Source organism: Phialemonium atrogriseum (assembly GCF_030411735.1).
Source record: "Phialemonium atrogriseum strain 8032-3 unplaced genomic scaffold QBC33scaffold_2, whole genome shotgun sequence".
Lineage (NCBI taxonomy): Eukaryota > Fungi > Ascomycota > Sordariomycetes > Cephalothecales > Cephalothecaceae > Phialemonium > Phialemonium atrogriseum.
The window spans coordinates 1930588-1946332 of NW_026848139.1; the positions used below are offsets into that span (position 1 = coordinate 1930588).

General features: G+C 55.3%; 7 protein-coding genes across 7 annotated transcripts; 3 read left to right on the plus strand and 4 right to left on the minus strand.

Annotated features, from left to right (window-relative positions):
* Positions 1-24: 24 nt before the first annotated feature.
* QBC33DRAFT_555085 (flavoprotein) lies at positions 25-791 on the minus strand (the record flags this gene model as incomplete). The annotated part of the gene is made up of 2 exons (XM_060429594.1): positions 25-601; positions 670-791. The coding sequence occupies 2 exons, from the start codon at positions 789-791 to the stop codon at positions 25-27; spliced, it is 699 nt and encodes a 232-aa protein (XP_060288142.1).
* A 663-nt stretch (positions 792-1454) lies between these two features.
* Positions 1455-4169, plus strand: QBC33DRAFT_525200 (fungal-specific transcription factor domain-containing protein). The gene is made up of 5 exons (XM_060426795.1): positions 1455-2708; positions 2780-3042; positions 3103-3209; positions 3265-3560; positions 3635-4169. The coding sequence occupies exons 1-5, from the start codon at positions 1556-1558 to the stop codon at positions 4072-4074; spliced, it is 2259 nt and encodes a 752-aa protein (XP_060288143.1). The 5' UTR covers positions 1455-1555; the 3' UTR covers positions 4075-4169.
* A 211-nt stretch (positions 4170-4380) lies between these two features.
* On the minus strand, positions 4381-5982 carry QBC33DRAFT_608653 (GroES-like protein). The gene is made up of 3 exons (XM_060432367.1): positions 5658-5982; positions 4806-5581; positions 4381-4714 (listed from the first exon to the last, which is right to left on the minus strand). Exons 1-3 carry the CDS (start codon positions 5848-5850, stop codon positions 4568-4570), a joined length of 1116 nt encoding a protein of 371 aa, XP_060288144.1. The 5' UTR covers positions 5851-5982; the 3' UTR covers positions 4381-4567.
* A 262-nt stretch (positions 5983-6244) lies between these two features.
* On the minus strand, positions 6245-8381 carry QBC33DRAFT_465275 (cytochrome P450 family protein). Its single transcript, XM_060425134.1, has 4 exons — positions 8043-8381; positions 7768-7983; positions 7687-7710; positions 6245-7608 (listed from the first exon to the last, which is right to left on the minus strand). The coding sequence occupies exons 1-4, from the start codon at positions 8175-8177 to the stop codon at positions 6361-6363; spliced, it is 1623 nt and encodes a 540-aa protein (XP_060288145.1). The 5' UTR covers positions 8178-8381; the 3' UTR covers positions 6245-6360.
* Positions 8382-9611: 1230 nt separating this feature from the next.
* Positions 9612-11807, plus strand: QBC33DRAFT_525208 (S-adenosyl-L-methionine-dependent methyltransferase). Its single transcript, XM_060426796.1, has 10 exons — positions 9612-9944; positions 10028-10065; positions 10128-10265; positions 10331-10397; positions 10471-10498; positions 10557-10569; positions 10638-10698; positions 10758-11126; positions 11185-11269; positions 11346-11807. The coding sequence occupies exons 1-10, from the start codon at positions 9783-9785 to the stop codon at positions 11510-11512; spliced, it is 1128 nt and encodes a 375-aa protein (XP_060288146.1). The 5' UTR covers positions 9612-9782; the 3' UTR covers positions 11513-11807.
* A 983-nt stretch (positions 11808-12790) lies between these two features.
* On the plus strand, positions 12791-14543 carry QBC33DRAFT_525213 (uncharacterized protein). Its single transcript, XM_060426797.1, has 5 exons — positions 12791-13180; positions 13250-13345; positions 13411-13578; positions 13660-13892; positions 13955-14543. The coding sequence occupies exons 1-5, from the start codon at positions 12877-12879 to the stop codon at positions 14291-14293; spliced, it is 1140 nt and encodes a 379-aa protein (XP_060288147.1). The 5' UTR covers positions 12791-12876; the 3' UTR covers positions 14294-14543.
* A 60-nt stretch (positions 14544-14603) lies between these two features.
* QBC33DRAFT_171460 (uncharacterized protein) lies at positions 14604-15254 on the minus strand. The gene has a single exon (XM_060422330.1). The coding sequence runs from the start codon at positions 15172-15174 to the stop codon at positions 14914-14916; it is 261 nt and encodes an 86-aa protein (XP_060288148.1). The 5' UTR covers positions 15175-15254; the 3' UTR covers positions 14604-14913.
* Between the last annotated feature and the right edge of the window lie 491 nt (positions 15255-15745).

Here is a 15745-nt window from a genome sequence, read left to right on the forward strand (position 1 = left end):
TTTGCAACTGACCTTCACTAGTCATCATGTCCCTTCCTCATCGCCCCTCAACCCCAACCTGTCCTCAATAACCTTCACAATCTCGGTCCACTCCATCATGGCGCCGCTCCCCACGTCCCCACACGCCAACACCTTTGTCGCCTGCGGCGGCAGCACCTCAAACCACCCTGTCTCCTCTCCCGTCTCCTCGTCCCTCCTGACGCCCCAGTCCTCCTCCAGCACCCGGATCAGCTTCGCCGTCACGGGGTGCCGCCACATGGCCGTATTCATGGCGGGTGCGACCACAATCCGTTTACGCTGCCCGTCGACCTGGCCATCGGTATCCCACGCCCGACATACCGACGTCAGCAGGTTATCGCAGAGCCCATTGACGAGCTTAGCTAGGGTGTTTGCGGAAAGGGGTGCGATAACGAGGATATCTGCCCAGCGCCGGAGGGAAATGTGCAGGATATCGGCGTCACGACGCCACGGCTGCGGGCCCCATTCCGCGCTATCGTCGTAGACGGCTTCTACGCCGGGAAGGGAGAGGAGGGAGGAGACAGGGGGCTGCTCGGCGGACTGGCCGGCTAAGAAGTGCTGGGCGTTGGACGTGAGGATTACCCTTATCGAGAGTTTGTGGGCGTGAGGGGCGAGGGCGCTGATTATTCTGAACAATTTGATAGTCGCGACTGAGCCGGTCGCAGCAAGGAGGAGATGGTGCGGTTGTCGTGGCGTGATTCCGTCAACGAGTTTCCGTTCGTAGGGTCGCCATCAACGTCATAGCCAGTCTCGGGACTTATCGCTTGGGCCATTGTGAATCTGGTACAAAGTAATTACTCTTTGTTTCTCCGTTGCACAAGCAAACTTGGGCTTGTCATATTTCAAACGATATACGGATAATTAGGTACCTAGGTACGTAGTAAAAGTTCAGGAAAGCGGGCATGTGTCACGACAGCACGTGACCCGTCACATCCTAATTAGTCCCACCACATTTTCCCGAACCACGCCGCCGGGTCATCAACTGAAAGATGCCCGGGTAGCAGGCAATATCGAACCTACTTATATTCCAGCTGATATTTCCAATTATGCAACCTTGCATTGTAGGCTGGCCGCGCCCCCTTTCCATTAAATACGCACACTTCCTTCCGTCGTCCAACGCACGCCGGCAACGTTTTGCCTAGCTCAAGAAAGCATCTCGTAGATGTCTGCTGTAAAACCGCACGTCTCGGAGCACTATGAATTGCGGGAAACTCTTACGTAGAATCAGCGAATCCTGAGGTTCAAAATCCAACACTTATTCAACACCAAGTTGCCAATTCCCTGACGGCAGATGGGATCGGTTATTCTTTCCCCACGGGGACCCACTTACCCCGCTTGCGATGGTGCACAAGCCGGGCCAATGGTAAGCTTGTCAAGATCAGCATCCCTCTTCAATTCGTAGAGGCATAGCGGGCCCCAGAACTATCCACAGTAGTCCGTAATTGAATCTAGAATCTTTCTTTGCCCACGATCCCGATTCTCGGGTCCCTTCCAGTACCACATAACCTCGAGCTTGCTAGAAAGGCTAGTTCAGGACATGTCAGAAAACCAAGAGCTCCACCAGTGCCCGGTGTGTTCCAAGCGGTACAAGCGGCGGGAGCATCTACAGCGACATTGGACCTCCCACGGGACATCCCGACCCTACCGGTGTAGCCAGTGCAGCAGGACCTTTCAGCGGCATGACGTGCTGAACCGCCATGCCCGGACCTGTGAGGCCAGGGCTAAGGGCTTGATGGCCCCATCCGCTAGGAGGCGAGCTTGTGACCTGTGCGTTCGACAGAAGAAGGCATGCACCTCAACCCAACAGTGTCAGAACTGCGAGAGGCTGTCTGTCCCTTGCACATATTCCTTCGCCACGGCAAATTCCGGGGAGGGACGTGACGACCATATATCTCGGTCCGGCGTCCAAGTCGAGGGCGAGAGCGAGTCGTGGACTGAGGGCATGACGATATCCAGCGTTGACGACCCCAGCCCGGCCGGCGCAGGCGCTACTGCCTTTGAGGACCTCAGCGCTGTCATCTTCGGCAACCCCTCCGAGTTGGACTTCCCGGACACGACGAGCACCAACGCGAGCTGGCTGGATTTTCTGAACCTCATGTCCGACGTCCCTGTGTCGGATGGGCCGTCGCATCGGGAGCTTGCTACTCAGAAGCAGGCCGAGAACGTGAGCTACTCGTTCAAGTTCTTGCACAACTTCACCAGCCGGACTGGGTTGATTCAGTCCTTCGACTGCGGAACGCCGGCGTTGCGAGAACAGACCCTTTCGGCCTTCCTTCAGCAGCAGCAGCAGGTAGGGGGTGAACCATCCACCCCCACGGCGACCCTCACGGGCTATGCGGATGTTGTGACTGTCCCGGTATTATCAGACAGCCTGGTTCCAGCCGTGTCCGTCATACCCGCTCCCCCTATTCGCAACTCGTGGCTTCACGATCCCCTGATGATCAAGGTCCATCAAATCGTCGTTCGCGCAAGAGAGGTAGTGATAGCCAAGCCACGGAACAGCGCAGTAACGGTGGAGTGGTCGCCTCTGTTGGAGCAGAAATGCCTCGATTTCTTCTCGCCGAATAATGTTCGAAGGTTCCTTGCCTTGTATTGGAGTATATGGCATCCCAATGTCAACTTCGTCCACCGACCAACATTCGATCCGTCCACTTCCAAGTCGATCCTCCTTGCTGCTATGGCAGTAATAGGTGAGCATCTAATTAATTTGTCCCTGGATTAACTGGGAAGACAAAAAGACAGAATAACCAACAGAGAACAGGTGCATCAATGTCCCCCGACCCCGTCGACAAAGAACATGCCAAGGCATGGTTCAACTGTGTAGAGGAGATGGTGTTCAGCGACGACGATCTCTGTTCCGAGCCGCTCTACACCTGGGATACCGGCATTTTGATCCCTGCCACTCAAAGACGCAAGGTTCAGGCCCTTCAGGCTGCATACATCGTCTGCCTCTACCAGAACTGGGAAGGCACTGATACCAGCAAGCGACGGATTCGCCGCTTTCGGTACAGCACCGTCGTCTCGGTACTGTCTTGATTAAACACCCCTCTTCCTACCAAGAGTTTCACTAACCCTCGAGAGCAGGTTGCTCGAGATATTGGACTTTCGTCTGCGAGACACCAGGACCACAGCAAGCAGATTGGCTGCGAATTCGAGTGGAAGAGTTTCGCCGCGAAGGAAGAACTGATCCGGTAAGACTCCGTGGGCCGATACTGTTCTGTCGCAGTTCACTGACACCTTTGGAAGAACGTTCCTCTGGATATTCCTTCTCGACCACGCGTTTGTCATATTCAACAATCTCCCGCCCCGAACGGTGATTAAGGAGATGAAGATGCACCTTGCCCGTCCTGAAGCTTGTTTCCAAGCGGGGACGGCAGAGGAGTGCCTTGAAGAAATAAAGAAATGGTCTTCCAGGTCACCCTTCGTATCTACCTTGACGCTCCGCGAAGCAGTAGAGATGGTCTGCAAAGGCGGGATGAGTGAAGATATGCATCAGAGCCTTGCTGATATGGGTCCGCTCAATCTCTTCGCCGTTGTATCGGGTGAGTGGGACATGCCATGTCTTTTTTTTTTCTTTTCCTTTTTTGCTCATCTTAGTTGACTTGCGATGATGCAGCTTTCCACTCTCTCATCTTCCAGCATCAAAACTCGTTTGGAGGAGACGGCCACTTGGTGTCGATTCGGAACGCTCTGAGTAACTGGAAGTCCATCTGGGAATTCTACTCCAGCAAATTCTCATCGGTTCCTCCACACGCAATGCTCGCTAGAGATATGCCCCTGACACCGGAAAATGCGTGGAGACGGATCGGGTTCATGCGCCATGCTCCCGAGTTCTGGTTGCTGGCGAGCGCCATCATGGGCCGGCTGACACGTGAAGATCCATGGCCGCGACATGAGAGCTCCTGGACGGGGAACCAGACCGAGTTGCCGCTGTCCTCGCCAGGCACGGCAACCCCCGATCGGATTCTAAAGCAGTACGATCAGACAAGTATGCGGCAAGTCAACGAGCTTATAAGCGAGTTTCAGAAGGTCCAACTACACCCGAACGAAGATTGACGCACAATGATTATCAGGGCAAGGCGGTCGGGTGTGCTCATCATGATTTATATATGTCCGGATGATACCAAATGGGGGTGTTAACGGGGTGGAATGTATGTATGTACTGTACGATAATCACAACCAAGCCCAAAAGGCGAAGCATATAATTACAAAGCAACCGTGAAAACAATGACCCAAGACTCTCCCCATCCAAGCTTGGGAGGATCAATTAGTCACGACTGACCATGGCCTGAATTCCCTGATTGCAGATTGGTTATAATTAGCTCCCACCGGAGACTCCAACTGGCCTCCACTCTATCTCACCTCCGCTCCGCTGCACCTAATCATCCCACCCCCCACTCCGATGCCTCCCACCTCCACTCCCGATGTGGGTCGGGTAGCGGCATTAGTGTCGGCAGGTCCCTGCCCCTACGGAGGTGCCGAGTAAAAGCATAAATAGATATAATTGTGTTCGTATAATTCCACACAACTTCGTGCAACATGCCGTCAATCATTCCCACTTCAGCACAGCTTTGAGTGTTACCCCAGTTTCGCTATCACGAATAGCTTTCTCGTAGTCCTTGACGTCGTAGAACGTAATGAGCTTCTCCAGGGGCAATTGGCCCTTTGCGTGCAGCTCTATCAAGTAAGGAATGAACTGGCGGAAGGTTCATGTTAGCTAGCCGTAAAATCTCCCAAAGTAAAGGGCGATGATGATGTCCCTCTGAGATTGGACGGCGGTTACTCACTTCAGAAGGTAGACTGTCCCCTTCGCAGCACCCGACATACTCCTTCCCATAGGTGAGATGATCCATCACATCCAGACTGACGCGAGATCCGAACCCGGGCGCGCCAGCCGTGGCAGCTCTCCCCCTCGTGCCAAGCGCTTCAACCATACTTCCAATCACGGCCGTGATACCGGTGCAGTCAACCGCAAAATCCACACCCACGGGCGGGCATATCTTCCGTATCTCGGCCACGACGTCCCCCGACCCAAGCACAGCATGCGTGGCCCCAAGGCTCTTCGCCAGCTCCAGCCTGCCGGGCTGCACATCCACGGCGATGATCGTCCGGGCCTTCCGCAGCTTGCCCGCCATGACGGCGCTCATCCCCACGGACCCCACCCCGAACACGGCCAGCGTGCTCCCCTCCCGCACGTCTAGGACGTTGAGCACGGCGCCGGCGCCCGTCTGCACGCCGCACCCGAGCGGCGCGAAAAGCGCCAGGTCCGTGTGGGGCGGCACCTTCACCAGGCTTGAGCGGTGGACGAGGGCGTGGCGCGCAAACGAGCTCTGGCCGAAGAAGGAGCTGAACATGGGCGTCTTGCCGGCGTCGTCCAGCAGCAGGGCGCTGGTGCCGTCGGGCCGCTTGCCGCCAAAGTTGCGGACGTTGAAGTCGTGGCAGTAGGCCGGGTGGCCGGAGGTGCAGAGGGCGCAGGATTCACAGTGCGAGAAGGAGAGGAGGACCTTGTCGCCTTTGGATACTGTGGTTACGGCGGAGCCTGTTTCGAGGACTATTCCTGCGCCTGTTTGAACGGGGGAGGGTTAGATTGGGGGTGTTGCTGGGTTATGGTCGCGTGGGGATGGGGCGAGGAAATGAACCTTCATGGCCTAGCACTGCGCCTGGCGCGCATGGCAGGATGCCGTTGGCGCACGAGATGTCGGTGTGGCAGATGCCCGAGGCATGGATTTCTACGAGAGCTTCGTCGGGCCGTATTGAGTCGAGGTGGACTTCGCGTAGCTCAAGGGGGCCCTTGATGGCTGTGAGGACGAGAGCGGTGGTGGTGCGTGACATATTTACGGATTGATTGACGAGAGACAAAACTTCCCTGCTTGCGTTGAATTAGGATGTTGTGAGAGTTGGCGTAATTTAAGGCAGTGATTATGGGTGATAGTGTCCTGTTGGGCATCCCAAGCAAGTCCCACGCTGTGAGCGGAGTAGTGGTGGGGGGAAGGCGGGAAAGGGGTGGGTCGGGAGCACATCGAGGTAATTATTCGCCAGGACTACGACTTACACCCCCGCACGTCGTTGCCGCTTGGGAGACCCGAGGAGAGTGGAGAAGGGTCATTAACACCAAAGCCCATCTGATTGACCAGGATGTTTACAGAAAGCCAGCAACGTCATGCGGGTGCCAGGGTTGGTGCAAAGTCAGGGAATGATGTGATAGCCAATTGGGAGAAGCAAAAACGGGATGTAAGATGTAAGCATGCCAGCTTGCCTATGAATGAATAATACTACAACTACACGGACCCGTGGGGATTCGCACCACCCTGAACGAGGGCCTCAGGTAATGTCTAATGTACATCATTTCTTCTCACCATTCCTTCCCAACACCGGTGAGTATTTCCACTGCTTCGTCTCAGGGTCCAAGCATTCCCTCTCCGCCTCCTCCCACTCCTGAATCACCCGATCCGCCTTAGCCTGCGACCTCGGCGTAATCTTGGCTTGGAATTCCTCCGGCATGCAGACGAATCCCTGCGTCAGCTTGTTGTGATCCGGGATGATTGGCTTGCCGTCCTGGTCCAGAACGGGCTCGACCTTGAAGGCCCACAGCATACGAGACATGCCGAGGAAGAGACTCCGCTCGGCAACGTGGATGCCGGGGCAGATGCGGCGCCCGGCGCCGAAAGTGAACTGGTCGCGCTTGCTGGCATCGGGGTTCGCCGCGGAATCCGCCAGAGTCTGGGTGTCATTGATGTACCGCTCGGGGTCGAAGGTTCGGGGGTCAGCATGGCGTTTGGGGTCCATGTGGATTGCCCAGACGTTGTTCATGACACCGGCGTCCTTGGGGATGAAATATCCCTCGTACCAGTCGTCCTGGGTGACTGCATGGGGCACAGCGCCCAGAATTGTCGTCGGCATCCAGCGAAGCGACTCCTTCATGCACGCCCGGATGTACGGCAGGTCTACATCGTCCTCCATGGTTGGCATACGGTCAGGGCCAATCACCCGATCGATCTCTTCGTGGGCGCGCTTCTGGACCTCCGGGAACACCAACATGGCCTGTACAAAGGCGTACAGCGTGCTTGACGTGGTGTCCGATCCGGCCTCGAGGAGGGTCCCCGAGATGTAGGCTGCCTGGTCGTCACTAATCCCTTCCGCCTTCTGCGCTGCGGCCATATCCTCGCAAAAGCAAGGCTTGATGGTGCCTCTCTGGACTTCGTCCTTTGCCTTCAGCCAGTGGCTGCGGTACAGAGCCTTCTCTTTTTTGTGCATCTCCTTGGCTTTCTTCTGTGCCGTGAGAACGAAGTCGGGTAGCTTTCTCAACCACGGGAAAAAGTCGATCAGTGCCGCCGTGCCGGTCTGGTTGATCTCGGCAAACTCGGAGAAGCCATCGAATAGCTGCTTCATTTTCTCGTCCTCGTATGTGGGCGTCCGCCATCCAAACACCATGCTTGTCGTCAGCGCGTTCGAGTATCGCCGGATGTGGTGCAGAAATCGGTCGGGCTGGGTGAGCATCTCGTGGAGCATCTGTTTGTTCTCGAGTACCTGGTAGGGCACATATGACTTTGCGGCCGACACGTTTAGGAGTCCATGAATCAGTTTCCGGGCCTAATTAGTTAGTGGTTAGTGTCGAGTCAGTTGCAGCTCAATTTTACGCCCGGGGTTGTTGGGTAGGGTTCAACACACAGTACGCCATCGCTGGTCATATTGCTGGGCGAAGACATTAGCAACATCTCCCACATGAAAGATTCATTATTCTGAACTCACCATCATCAATACGCGTAGGTTTCCACTGCATAACTCCTGTCCAATGTACATGCTCTGTCGATGGGAGTATTTTCCACTTCTCTTATCTAGCAAATCCTTCACGGCCTTGTCGGATGACAGCACAATCAGGGTCTTGGTGCCCAGGATGAGACTGTAAATAGGGCCATATTGGCGTGCCCACTTCTCAAATTGGAGGTGAGCATCTCTGGAAGGCATCTGTGAACCAACTCTAGTCAGCGACTGGGGGAAGTTTGGATGTTGACGGAGTGCCACACTTGGTGAATGTTCCCGATGATAGGCAACGTCGGAGGCCCCGGGGGATAGTTCTTGGGCCGTCGCCCGACCATTAGGAGGCGCACCACCAAGGCGATGACCAAGGCGGCAAGTGACACGCTATATGTCGACTTCATGTTGAAAGAAACCGCCGAACAGGGCGCAAGTGTGGTGTGTTGAGAACCAAAAGGGGCTTGTGTGTCTAGAGAAGAAGTTTTCTGGCAAGAGAGATCAAGAGCGATGGACAGATATTGACAGTCCCAAGCGACCAGCGGCTTGGCTATGGTCGTCTTTTACGTTCATTAAGCCATGCTGTGGAACCGCGGTCGCAGCGGAGGTATTGCGGGAGGATCGGCATCCAAATGCGGGGGTGGGGGTCGGGGCTGGAGTGGGGAATGGGGATCCAGGGGTGCGGGGGTGGGATGACGGTGATGCATGGTTGCAAATAACGGTAATGCAATTCGCAGACGAAAGAAAGACTTGAGACTATGAGTTTAGATTTGTGTCCTGTGTGACCAAGATGGGAGATGGGCAGGAAAAGGGGGATCTCTCTGCAGACCTTCACTCCTGGAGGTGGTCTGTGTGTCCAGCAGGTGTAGAATCGATTAATTGATTGGCCAGAAACGTTAGCCACCCTTACCCCTAACCCTGGAACTTGACACAACCACGCGCCGCAACACGTTTGATTCAATGTTGGTCACGGAAGGCTAGCAAGTCCCAACACAGAGATTGCCACGATGGAACCTTTCGCTCATTTGCCAGAGTTCTTTCTAGCGGTTTGCAAGGGTTGCGGGTTTGCCTGCATTGCCCATGAAGTAATTAGAGACACATACCTACAGACCCAGCGCGGCGACATTCCATCCTAGGTAGCAGAGGCATCTTCAGCATAATATCGTCCACCTAGGTGCCAGACCGCCACCACTTTACGAAGGGCCGTAGGTTGCAGGAGGACCATACTAGCATCATGCTGCGCCACCAGGTTTTACGCGGGGTTGAAGACATATGGAAGCATATGGTCTAGACGATGATTGACCTGCCTTGCGGTCAGTGGCCAGGCGGCGCGAGAAACCAGCCCAAGTCTCCATTCGACAAGCTGCAGGCTACAGCAAAGTGGTTGTACGCACTGACCTTGGACCTGGTAGTCAAGGCTTTTACGTCTGGCGTCGCCTGCTTGGTGACTTTGCTGTCAGACATTACACAAGAGCTGGAGCTGGGCGGTTGCTGTGAAGAGCACAAAAGCAGAGCACGAAGTCCCGGGAAAAGACTCGCCGTGTTTATGGACATCATGCCACTCAAAAGTCGATCTATTACTCCTTATTCTCCACGTAACGCTGTTGCAGAATTAGAACCCAAATAGGCATAGGCGGCTGCCGGGATGCCAACCCGGCATAACAGATCCTTGCCCCCTTCCAAAAAGCGAGGGCTTACTGGTTGGTCTGCAAGAAAGAAATGCATCGTTGGCGTGCCCCCACACCTTCCATTCTTTTCTATTGGTGAACGTTGCGCAACTGGCCAACACGGCCGTAAAAACCCTCATATAAGACGAGATATCTGCGAGTACAGGAAATGACCTGACACTTCCGATTACTTATCGTGACCTTACCTTGTTACCATGTAGGGGCTCATACCCCGCCCTGCTCGTTCTTTTCTCTTCCTTGTTCTTAGGTCCTCAACTAAATTCACCGGAACGACAACCTTGTACCTCGAAGCTTCTCACTTGCCCCGCGCCTTAATTTCTAACTATGGCAGAAAAGCCTTCCACCAGACCAGCGGTCAGTACCGGTAGTGAGATCCCGCCGGCTCCAGCCTCGGGCCCCTCGAGCGTGCCAGCCCAAAGCACGATTGCGACAGGGGCAACCGCTACTAACCCCTCCGCGCCACTGGTTGCCGCTGAACATCCCGAGGTAGGCCAATGCTCAACAACAGCAATCTTAAACGACGAGCCGTCCCTCCGGAACGGACTGCGAGCTGACGAACCTTTTCGTAGGACGACGACGGAAGTGACTCGGTATTTAGCGGTGATGCGCAAGTGACCCGCAGATCTGGTCTTGATTACCAGCCGTGGAACTGACTGGTCTGAGATGTAGTACTAGCTCTGCAGCCTCTGTGTCCTCGAGCATTCTCGAGTACCGCACTATCCATGGACGTACGTATCACAGCGAGAGATATGACACGCAGTACTTTACGCCCAACGACGACCGGCAAAGTGAATCCTTGGACATTGTGTAAGACACAGAGGCGTCTAGAGGCAGACCTTGGCTTTTTCTGACCATTTACTGCTTGTATCCAGGCACCACTACCTCACTCTTCTCCTTGATGGCAAACTACACCTTGCCCCTATCAAGAAAGATATACAGGTGAGAGCATGCGCCTCATATACATGATCTTGGTTTTCCCCGCGGGCGGCTGACATGGGGTCCCAACATCTAGAAAGTGGTCGATATAGGCACTGGTGACGGTACGCTGTCTACTAGCCTTGCCGGAAGTGGTTTCACTGCTGACCTACCGGACTGCAGGAATCTGGGCAATGTAGGTACTCTGTATAACAACGTGGTCGTCTTCAGTTTGCCCAGCCACTAAAGCAACACCTTCGATAGCGATTTCGGTGACGAGCATCCTAGTGTCGAAGTGATAGGCACGGATCTGTCGCCAATACAGGTACTCTCCTCGACCGAGCTAGTATTACTAATCGAGGAGCTGCTAATCCCCACTAATAGCCAGTCTGGGTGCCTCCCAACGTCAAATTCGAGATCGACGATGCGACCCAGCGGTGGACCTGGCCAGACAACACGTTCGATTTTGTACATATCCGATTCCTCACCGGCGCCATCAAGGACTGGCCAGCGCTGTTCCGCGAGGCCTACCGATGCTGCAAGCCCGGCGGCTATGTTGAGTCGGGCGAGTTTGCCCCACGGTACTACTGCGATGATGGGACGGCCAATGACGAGACCATAGAGTTGTGGAATTCTGTGTTCGAGGAGGCCGGCAAGAAACTCGGCCATAGCTTCACTGTGATCGAGGACAATATCCAAGAGACGGGGATTAGGGCCGCCGGGTTCGAGGATATCAACGCGTTTGCTTACAAGGTAAGTAAACAATACGTCTAATCAACCCGGACATGACGTTTAACACAGACGTGTTCAGGCTCCTGTTGGTGGATGGACTGCAGATAAAAAATTGGCTGAGGTAGGACGCTATTCACAGCTGGCGCTGGAGAACGACATGGAAGGTGAGTTGCGTGGAAAGCCACTAATTCTTCCCGGTTGATACAACCATGTATTATCCCGTATTAACCCCGCGGCTAGGCTACACCCTCTTCTTATGCACGACTGTCTTGGGATGGTCCAAGGAAGAGTATCAGCTGTTCTTGATGAGCATGCGCAAGATATTGCGCAATACCAGGAACATCCACACCTACTGCAAGTACAAATATGTTTACGGGCGCAAACCAGGAGGTTTGGCCGCAGCCTAATGGTAGCCTTCGCATGCTTGCTCATACCTACCTTTTCGTTTTATCTTGTTTCTTTGGTTCTTAGTTTTGGCTATTAGTAAAAAACTGGGTTGTAAAGTTGCCATCCATCCATCCAAAATGAAAGCAACTGTGATAGGCAAGGAGCAGAACCACCACAGGGGTTTTGTAGATCGAGTGCGACGGCGAAAAGCAGCAACAACGGCCGTATTGATCAATAACGGTTTGTTCTATGAACCGTAGCTATTCTAAAGGAAGTCACCGATCTTGAATGGAATAGGAAATTAATTAATCGCTGAATGCTAGGACCATTCCAGGGCTCAGGGACAACCGTTTCCAAGAGCCCTGCTGTCAGGGCGACCTTCACTCCTGGGGTGGTCTGTGCGTGACAGGCGTTGGGGATTTTCTAGCAGGCATTACCAGGCCTTGCCATCAAAGTGGTGATAAAACTTGGGCTGGTTTCCGAACCCAGACAGTCCTCTGTCGGTAATAACCGTGGTGTTTTTCTGAACGCATCTCATTCAATGCTCCTTGCTTGGGTGGCTCAGGCAAACCTGGCCGAATCACACCTGGTTATGCGCTCATACCAGAATCTTGGTCGACGAGAACCAAGGAGACCTACCCCTGCCTCAGATCTTTCAAAGAATCATGTAGCGTATATGAAATTTGGCCTGGAAGTCTCGTGGCTCGCCGCAATGAGCTACAGGGGATGACAGGAGAGGCTGCAAACCTGTGTCCTAATATGTGGTCGCACTTGCGCTTAACATGCAAATCTTTAACTGCTGCCAGTTGACAGTCAATCAAGCTGCGGAATTTCTTTCAACTGTTATTCAATTGCCTCGCCAAGCACGGATTGTTTATGTTCCGAGGGACTTCTATGAACCTAGTAGGTAAACCACTTATGTGGAGTAGCATCAGTGCCTTCCTTGGGTTCAGAATGAAGCTAGGGTCAGGGGTGTTTTGTAAGCCAGCTGCAGTGCGCCGTGGCGTTCCTCAGTCATGGAGCCATCCGTTCAGATTTGGGGACACGGCACACCAATATCGATCCAGTTCGACGGCGACAGGTGGCTCGAGACAATCCCAAAATCACACAATATTCCACGAGGAATGCCCCAGGTAAATTAGCATTCTGTTTTGATCATGTTCTGATTTACGGTGGATCAGGGATTGCAACCCCTGTTCCCCTACACAATCAGGCCAATGGCACGACGCCGGTAAAACTGGAACGTCGCATCAGTAGATCTCGCCCGGCATTGATCCCCTCCGCCCACGCACCCACCCCCTCAACTCTCAACCCAGCGGAACATCCCAGCGGAACATCCCAGCGAACGCACCACGACAGCTCCAGAACAGGCAATTCGCGAGCCATGGCGACCCCCATCAAGGTAGGCATCGTCGGCTACGGCTTCTCGACAAAGTGCTTCCACCTGCCCTTCATCCTGCCGAACCCGGAGCTGCACGTGCACGCCTTCCTGCAGCGAGCCCCCGCCCCGGATCCGGCCAGTCCCTCCGACGCCCCGGGCTGGGGCCACTGCACCGTCGACTTCCCCGGCGCCAAGCACTACCGGACGCCGGAGGAGTTCTTTTCCGACGGCGAGATCGAGCTCGTCGTCGTCTGCACGCCGTCCCATGAGGAGTTCGTCGAGAGGGCTCTGGAGGCGGGGAAGCATGGTATGGATGGCATTGTCTCGGGCACCAAATTTGCCTAGCTAGATGAACTGACCATGTCCCGATTAATAGTTGTGGTCGAAAAACCATTCGTCAACACCAGTGCTGCGGCAGACAGGCTGATCGCTCTGGCGAAGGAAAAGGGGAAGGTTCTGACCGTCTTCCACAGTATGGTCATGACCCTGAAATTTTGACTTCCCGTTTCAAAGCTGACTAAACACTCGCCGAAAAAGACCGGAGGTTCGACAGCGACTTCCGGACGCTGGAGCACCTAGTCAACAGCGGCGCCCTGGGCGACATCCGCGACGCGCAGCTGCACTTCGACTTCCCGTCGCCCAGCTGGGTGTCCGGCTGGACGCGCAAGGAGTACCAGCCCGGCGAGGGCATGGCCTTTGGGCTAGGTAAGGCTCCCTTTCGCTTCCTTCCTTCCCCCTTTCTGACGAGGCCTGGCCGCTGACCGGACTTGGGGGACGAATAAAAAGGCACCCACACGGTCGACCAGGCGCTGCGGCTCTTCGGGACGCCCGCGTCCGTGACGGGGTTCCTGCGGTCCAACCGCGGCGTCGACAGCGACGTCGACGACACGTTCACGATCGTGATGCAGTACGCCGGCGAGAAGCGGAACCTGCTCGTCACGGTGAAGACGGCGATTGTCACGCCCTTGCAGGACCAGCTCAAGTTCTTTGTCCGCGGTACGGGGGGGTCTTACGTCAAGGTAACGATTTCTCATTTTTGTTTCAGGGTTGATTCACGGCCAGCTAACGCTTTTCTTTCCAGTTCGGGAGCTGCCCGCAGGAAGCCAGGGCGATCGCGTCGCCAGGCCAGCCTGCGACGGACCCCGACTTCGGGGCCGAGGACCCGCGCATCTGGGGCACGCTGTCGACGACGGGTGAGTTCGACGCCGCGAGCCAGACGCTCGACGCCGCGAGCGGGCTGCACGTCGGCAAGTACCCGAGCCTGCCGGGGTGGTATCGGGGGTACTACGAGAACGTCGCCGACGCCGTGCGCGGGAGGGCGGAGGTCTGCGTCCGGGCCGAGACGGCGAGGGATGGGCTGAGGGTCATTGAGTTGGCTAGGGAGTCGCATGTCAGGGGATGCACGATGCCTTGGTCGTAGGGCGGTGGGGTTTATGCATGTAGGGCGGGAATCTAGAGTCATGGGTGAAATTGGAACAAAATGCGGCAGTGATGGTCAAGCAGGTCTGTCTGTGGTTAAGAAACGGTGGGAGCGAATCGGTGAGGCCCGGTTCGCTCACACACCTTCGATGCATGTATGATTGTGGAGGTATTACATGTGTTTTTTGGTGCCTATCGGGCCAGTTAGGTGCGTAGAAGATGGCCCGCCATATCCAGCCCATGTGTTCCAGCACCCCAGAGACCAGTGTGATAGGTAGACACGGAAATTGGTGGTCGACGGAGAAACAGGAACCGCCGACCAGGTGACAAGGCGACAGTGGCCGGTGCAGCTCGTCCAGCTCGTCCAACAACCCGGCGACCACCCCGTGAAAAAATGAAGAGAAATGCAACGGCGGCTTGGCCTCTCCCTTGAGACCCGCAGCCACGCCCCTGCGGTAAAACTGATCCGCCATGACCATCCGACCAGTCGTCCGGCCGCCCAACAGCGAGGTTAAGAATCACCAACGCGGCGCCGACACGACCCGTGTCCTCCAACTCCGCCTCCCCCTTCTCCTCCCCAGCTTCGAATGGATCCAAAATATACCCAGTCCGTAGCTGTCGTCACGTCCTCACCAGTATGAGGACGACGGGCCACGCTATGGATAACACAAAGGCTCCGAACACGGAGCATATGTTCACGCTGCGGTCGCCCTTCGGTCCGCTCCACCGGTTGAGGAGGGTGCAGGCGCAGAAAATCATGGCGCACGAGTAGAAGGCGCTGGCCCAGATGACGCCCAGGATGATGTCGGCATTCCGGTCTGTTGGCGAGAGGACGTCCTTGGACGTGTCCACGACTTTGAGGTCTGAGAGGTTCTGGCCCATGGTGGTTGTGTGTTTTTCTTGTTCGTCTTCCCCTTGTTTTATTGGGGGTGTGAGGGTGAGAGTGAGAGTGTTTTTGGCTGGTCCTCGAAACTGGCTGCGGAGGTATTGCCGGACGTGGGACGGTTCGCTCGCGTTCTCAATGCTCGACTCCCGATGGAATTAAAGGTCAACTGGAAGGGTATAAGAGGTAGAAAGGGCGTTGATTAGAGTGAGGTGCAAAGATTGACCAGCAATGACCTCTAGGAGAATCGAAAAAAAAAGGACGTCGAGGAAAGAAGGATGGTTGCCGAGGGTGGCGGGCCAAGGCTGGGAGGAAGAGGGAGGAGGGCGAAAAGGCATCTTTATTTGAGCCTCTTGCACAGAAGCCAGAATCTCTGCGACGTAATTGGCTCCCGTTTCGTCAAGACCCTCGGCCCTCCGTGTTCCTGCTACATCCGGCGAACCCTGTCTCAGCACACCTGCCGTCTGATCGCTGCAGCTTAAGCGCATGGTGCAACTCGGGCAGGGGTGGGAGGGGGGCGCAGACAGGGTTGGCGCCCATCTGAAACGAGCCGTGATTGGACAGGCGCAG

What these genes read in the sequence shown, in the direction of transcription:
- QBC33DRAFT_525213 (XM_060426797.1), top strand. Translation starts at nt 12,877, where the DNA reads ATGGCGACCCCCATCAAGGTAGGCATCGTCGGCTACGGCTTCTCGACA. An exon ending in TCTGGAGGCGGGGAAGCATG is followed by an intron (nt 13,181 to 13,249) that starts GTATGGATGGCA and finishes CCCGATTAATAG; the next exon opens with TTGTGGTCGAAAAACCATTC. An exon ending in CGGGGGGGTCTTACGTCAAG is followed by an intron (nt 13,893 to 13,954) that starts GTAACGATTTCT and finishes TTTTCTTTCCAG; the next exon opens with TTCGGGAGCTGCCCGCAGGA.
- QBC33DRAFT_608653 (XM_060432367.1), bottom strand. Translation starts at nt 5,850, where the DNA reads ATGTCACGCACCACCACCGCTCTCGTCCTCACAGCCATCAAGGGCCCC. An exon ending in CGCAGTGCTAGGCCATGAAG is followed by an intron (nt 5,582 to 5,657) that starts GTTCATTTCCTC and finishes CCGTTCAAACAG; the next exon opens with GCGCAGGAATAGTCCTCGAA. An exon ending in GGGACAGTCTACCTTCTGAA is followed by an intron (nt 4,715 to 4,805) that starts GTGAGTAACCGC and finishes ACCTTCCGCCAG; the next exon opens with TTCATTCCTTACTTGATAGA.
- QBC33DRAFT_525200 (XM_060426795.1), top strand. Translation starts at nt 1,556, where the DNA reads ATGTCAGAAAACCAAGAGCTCCACCAGTGCCCGGTGTGTTCCAAGCGG. An exon ending in GCGAAGGAAGAACTGATCCG is followed by an intron (nt 3,210 to 3,264) that starts GTAAGACTCCGT and finishes CACCTTTGGAAG; the next exon opens with AACGTTCCTCTGGATATTCC. An exon ending in TCTCTTCGCCGTTGTATCGG is followed by an intron (nt 3,561 to 3,634) that starts GTGAGTGGGACA and finishes GCGATGATGCAG; the next exon opens with CTTTCCACTCTCTCATCTTC.
- QBC33DRAFT_465275 (XM_060425134.1), bottom strand. Translation starts at nt 8,177, where the DNA reads ATGAAGTCGACATATAGCGTGTCACTTGCCGCCTTGGTCATCGCCTTG. An exon ending in TCATCGGGAACATTCACCAA is followed by an intron (nt 7,984 to 8,042) that starts GTGTGGCACTCC and finishes GTTGGTTCACAG; the next exon opens with ATGCCTTCCAGAGATGCTCA. An exon ending in ACCTACGCGTATTGATGATG is followed by an intron (nt 7,711 to 7,767) that starts GTGAGTTCAGAA and finishes GTCTTCGCCCAG; the next exon opens with CAATATGACCAGCGATGGCG.
- QBC33DRAFT_525208 (XM_060426796.1), top strand. Translation starts at nt 9,783, where the DNA reads ATGGCAGAAAAGCCTTCCACCAGACCAGCGGTCAGTACCGGTAGTGAG. An exon ending in CTATCAAGAAAGATATACAG is followed by an intron (nt 10,398 to 10,470) that starts GTGAGAGCATGC and finishes CCCAACATCTAG; the next exon opens with AAAGTGGTCGATATAGGCAC. An exon ending in TCAACGCGTTTGCTTACAAG is followed by an intron (nt 11,127 to 11,184) that starts GTAAGTAAACAA and finishes AGACGTGTTCAG; the next exon opens with GCTCCTGTTGGTGGATGGAC.
- QBC33DRAFT_171460 (XM_060422330.1), bottom strand. Translation starts at nt 15,174, where the DNA reads ATGGGCCAGAACCTCTCAGACCTCAAAGTCGTGGACACGTCCAAGGAC.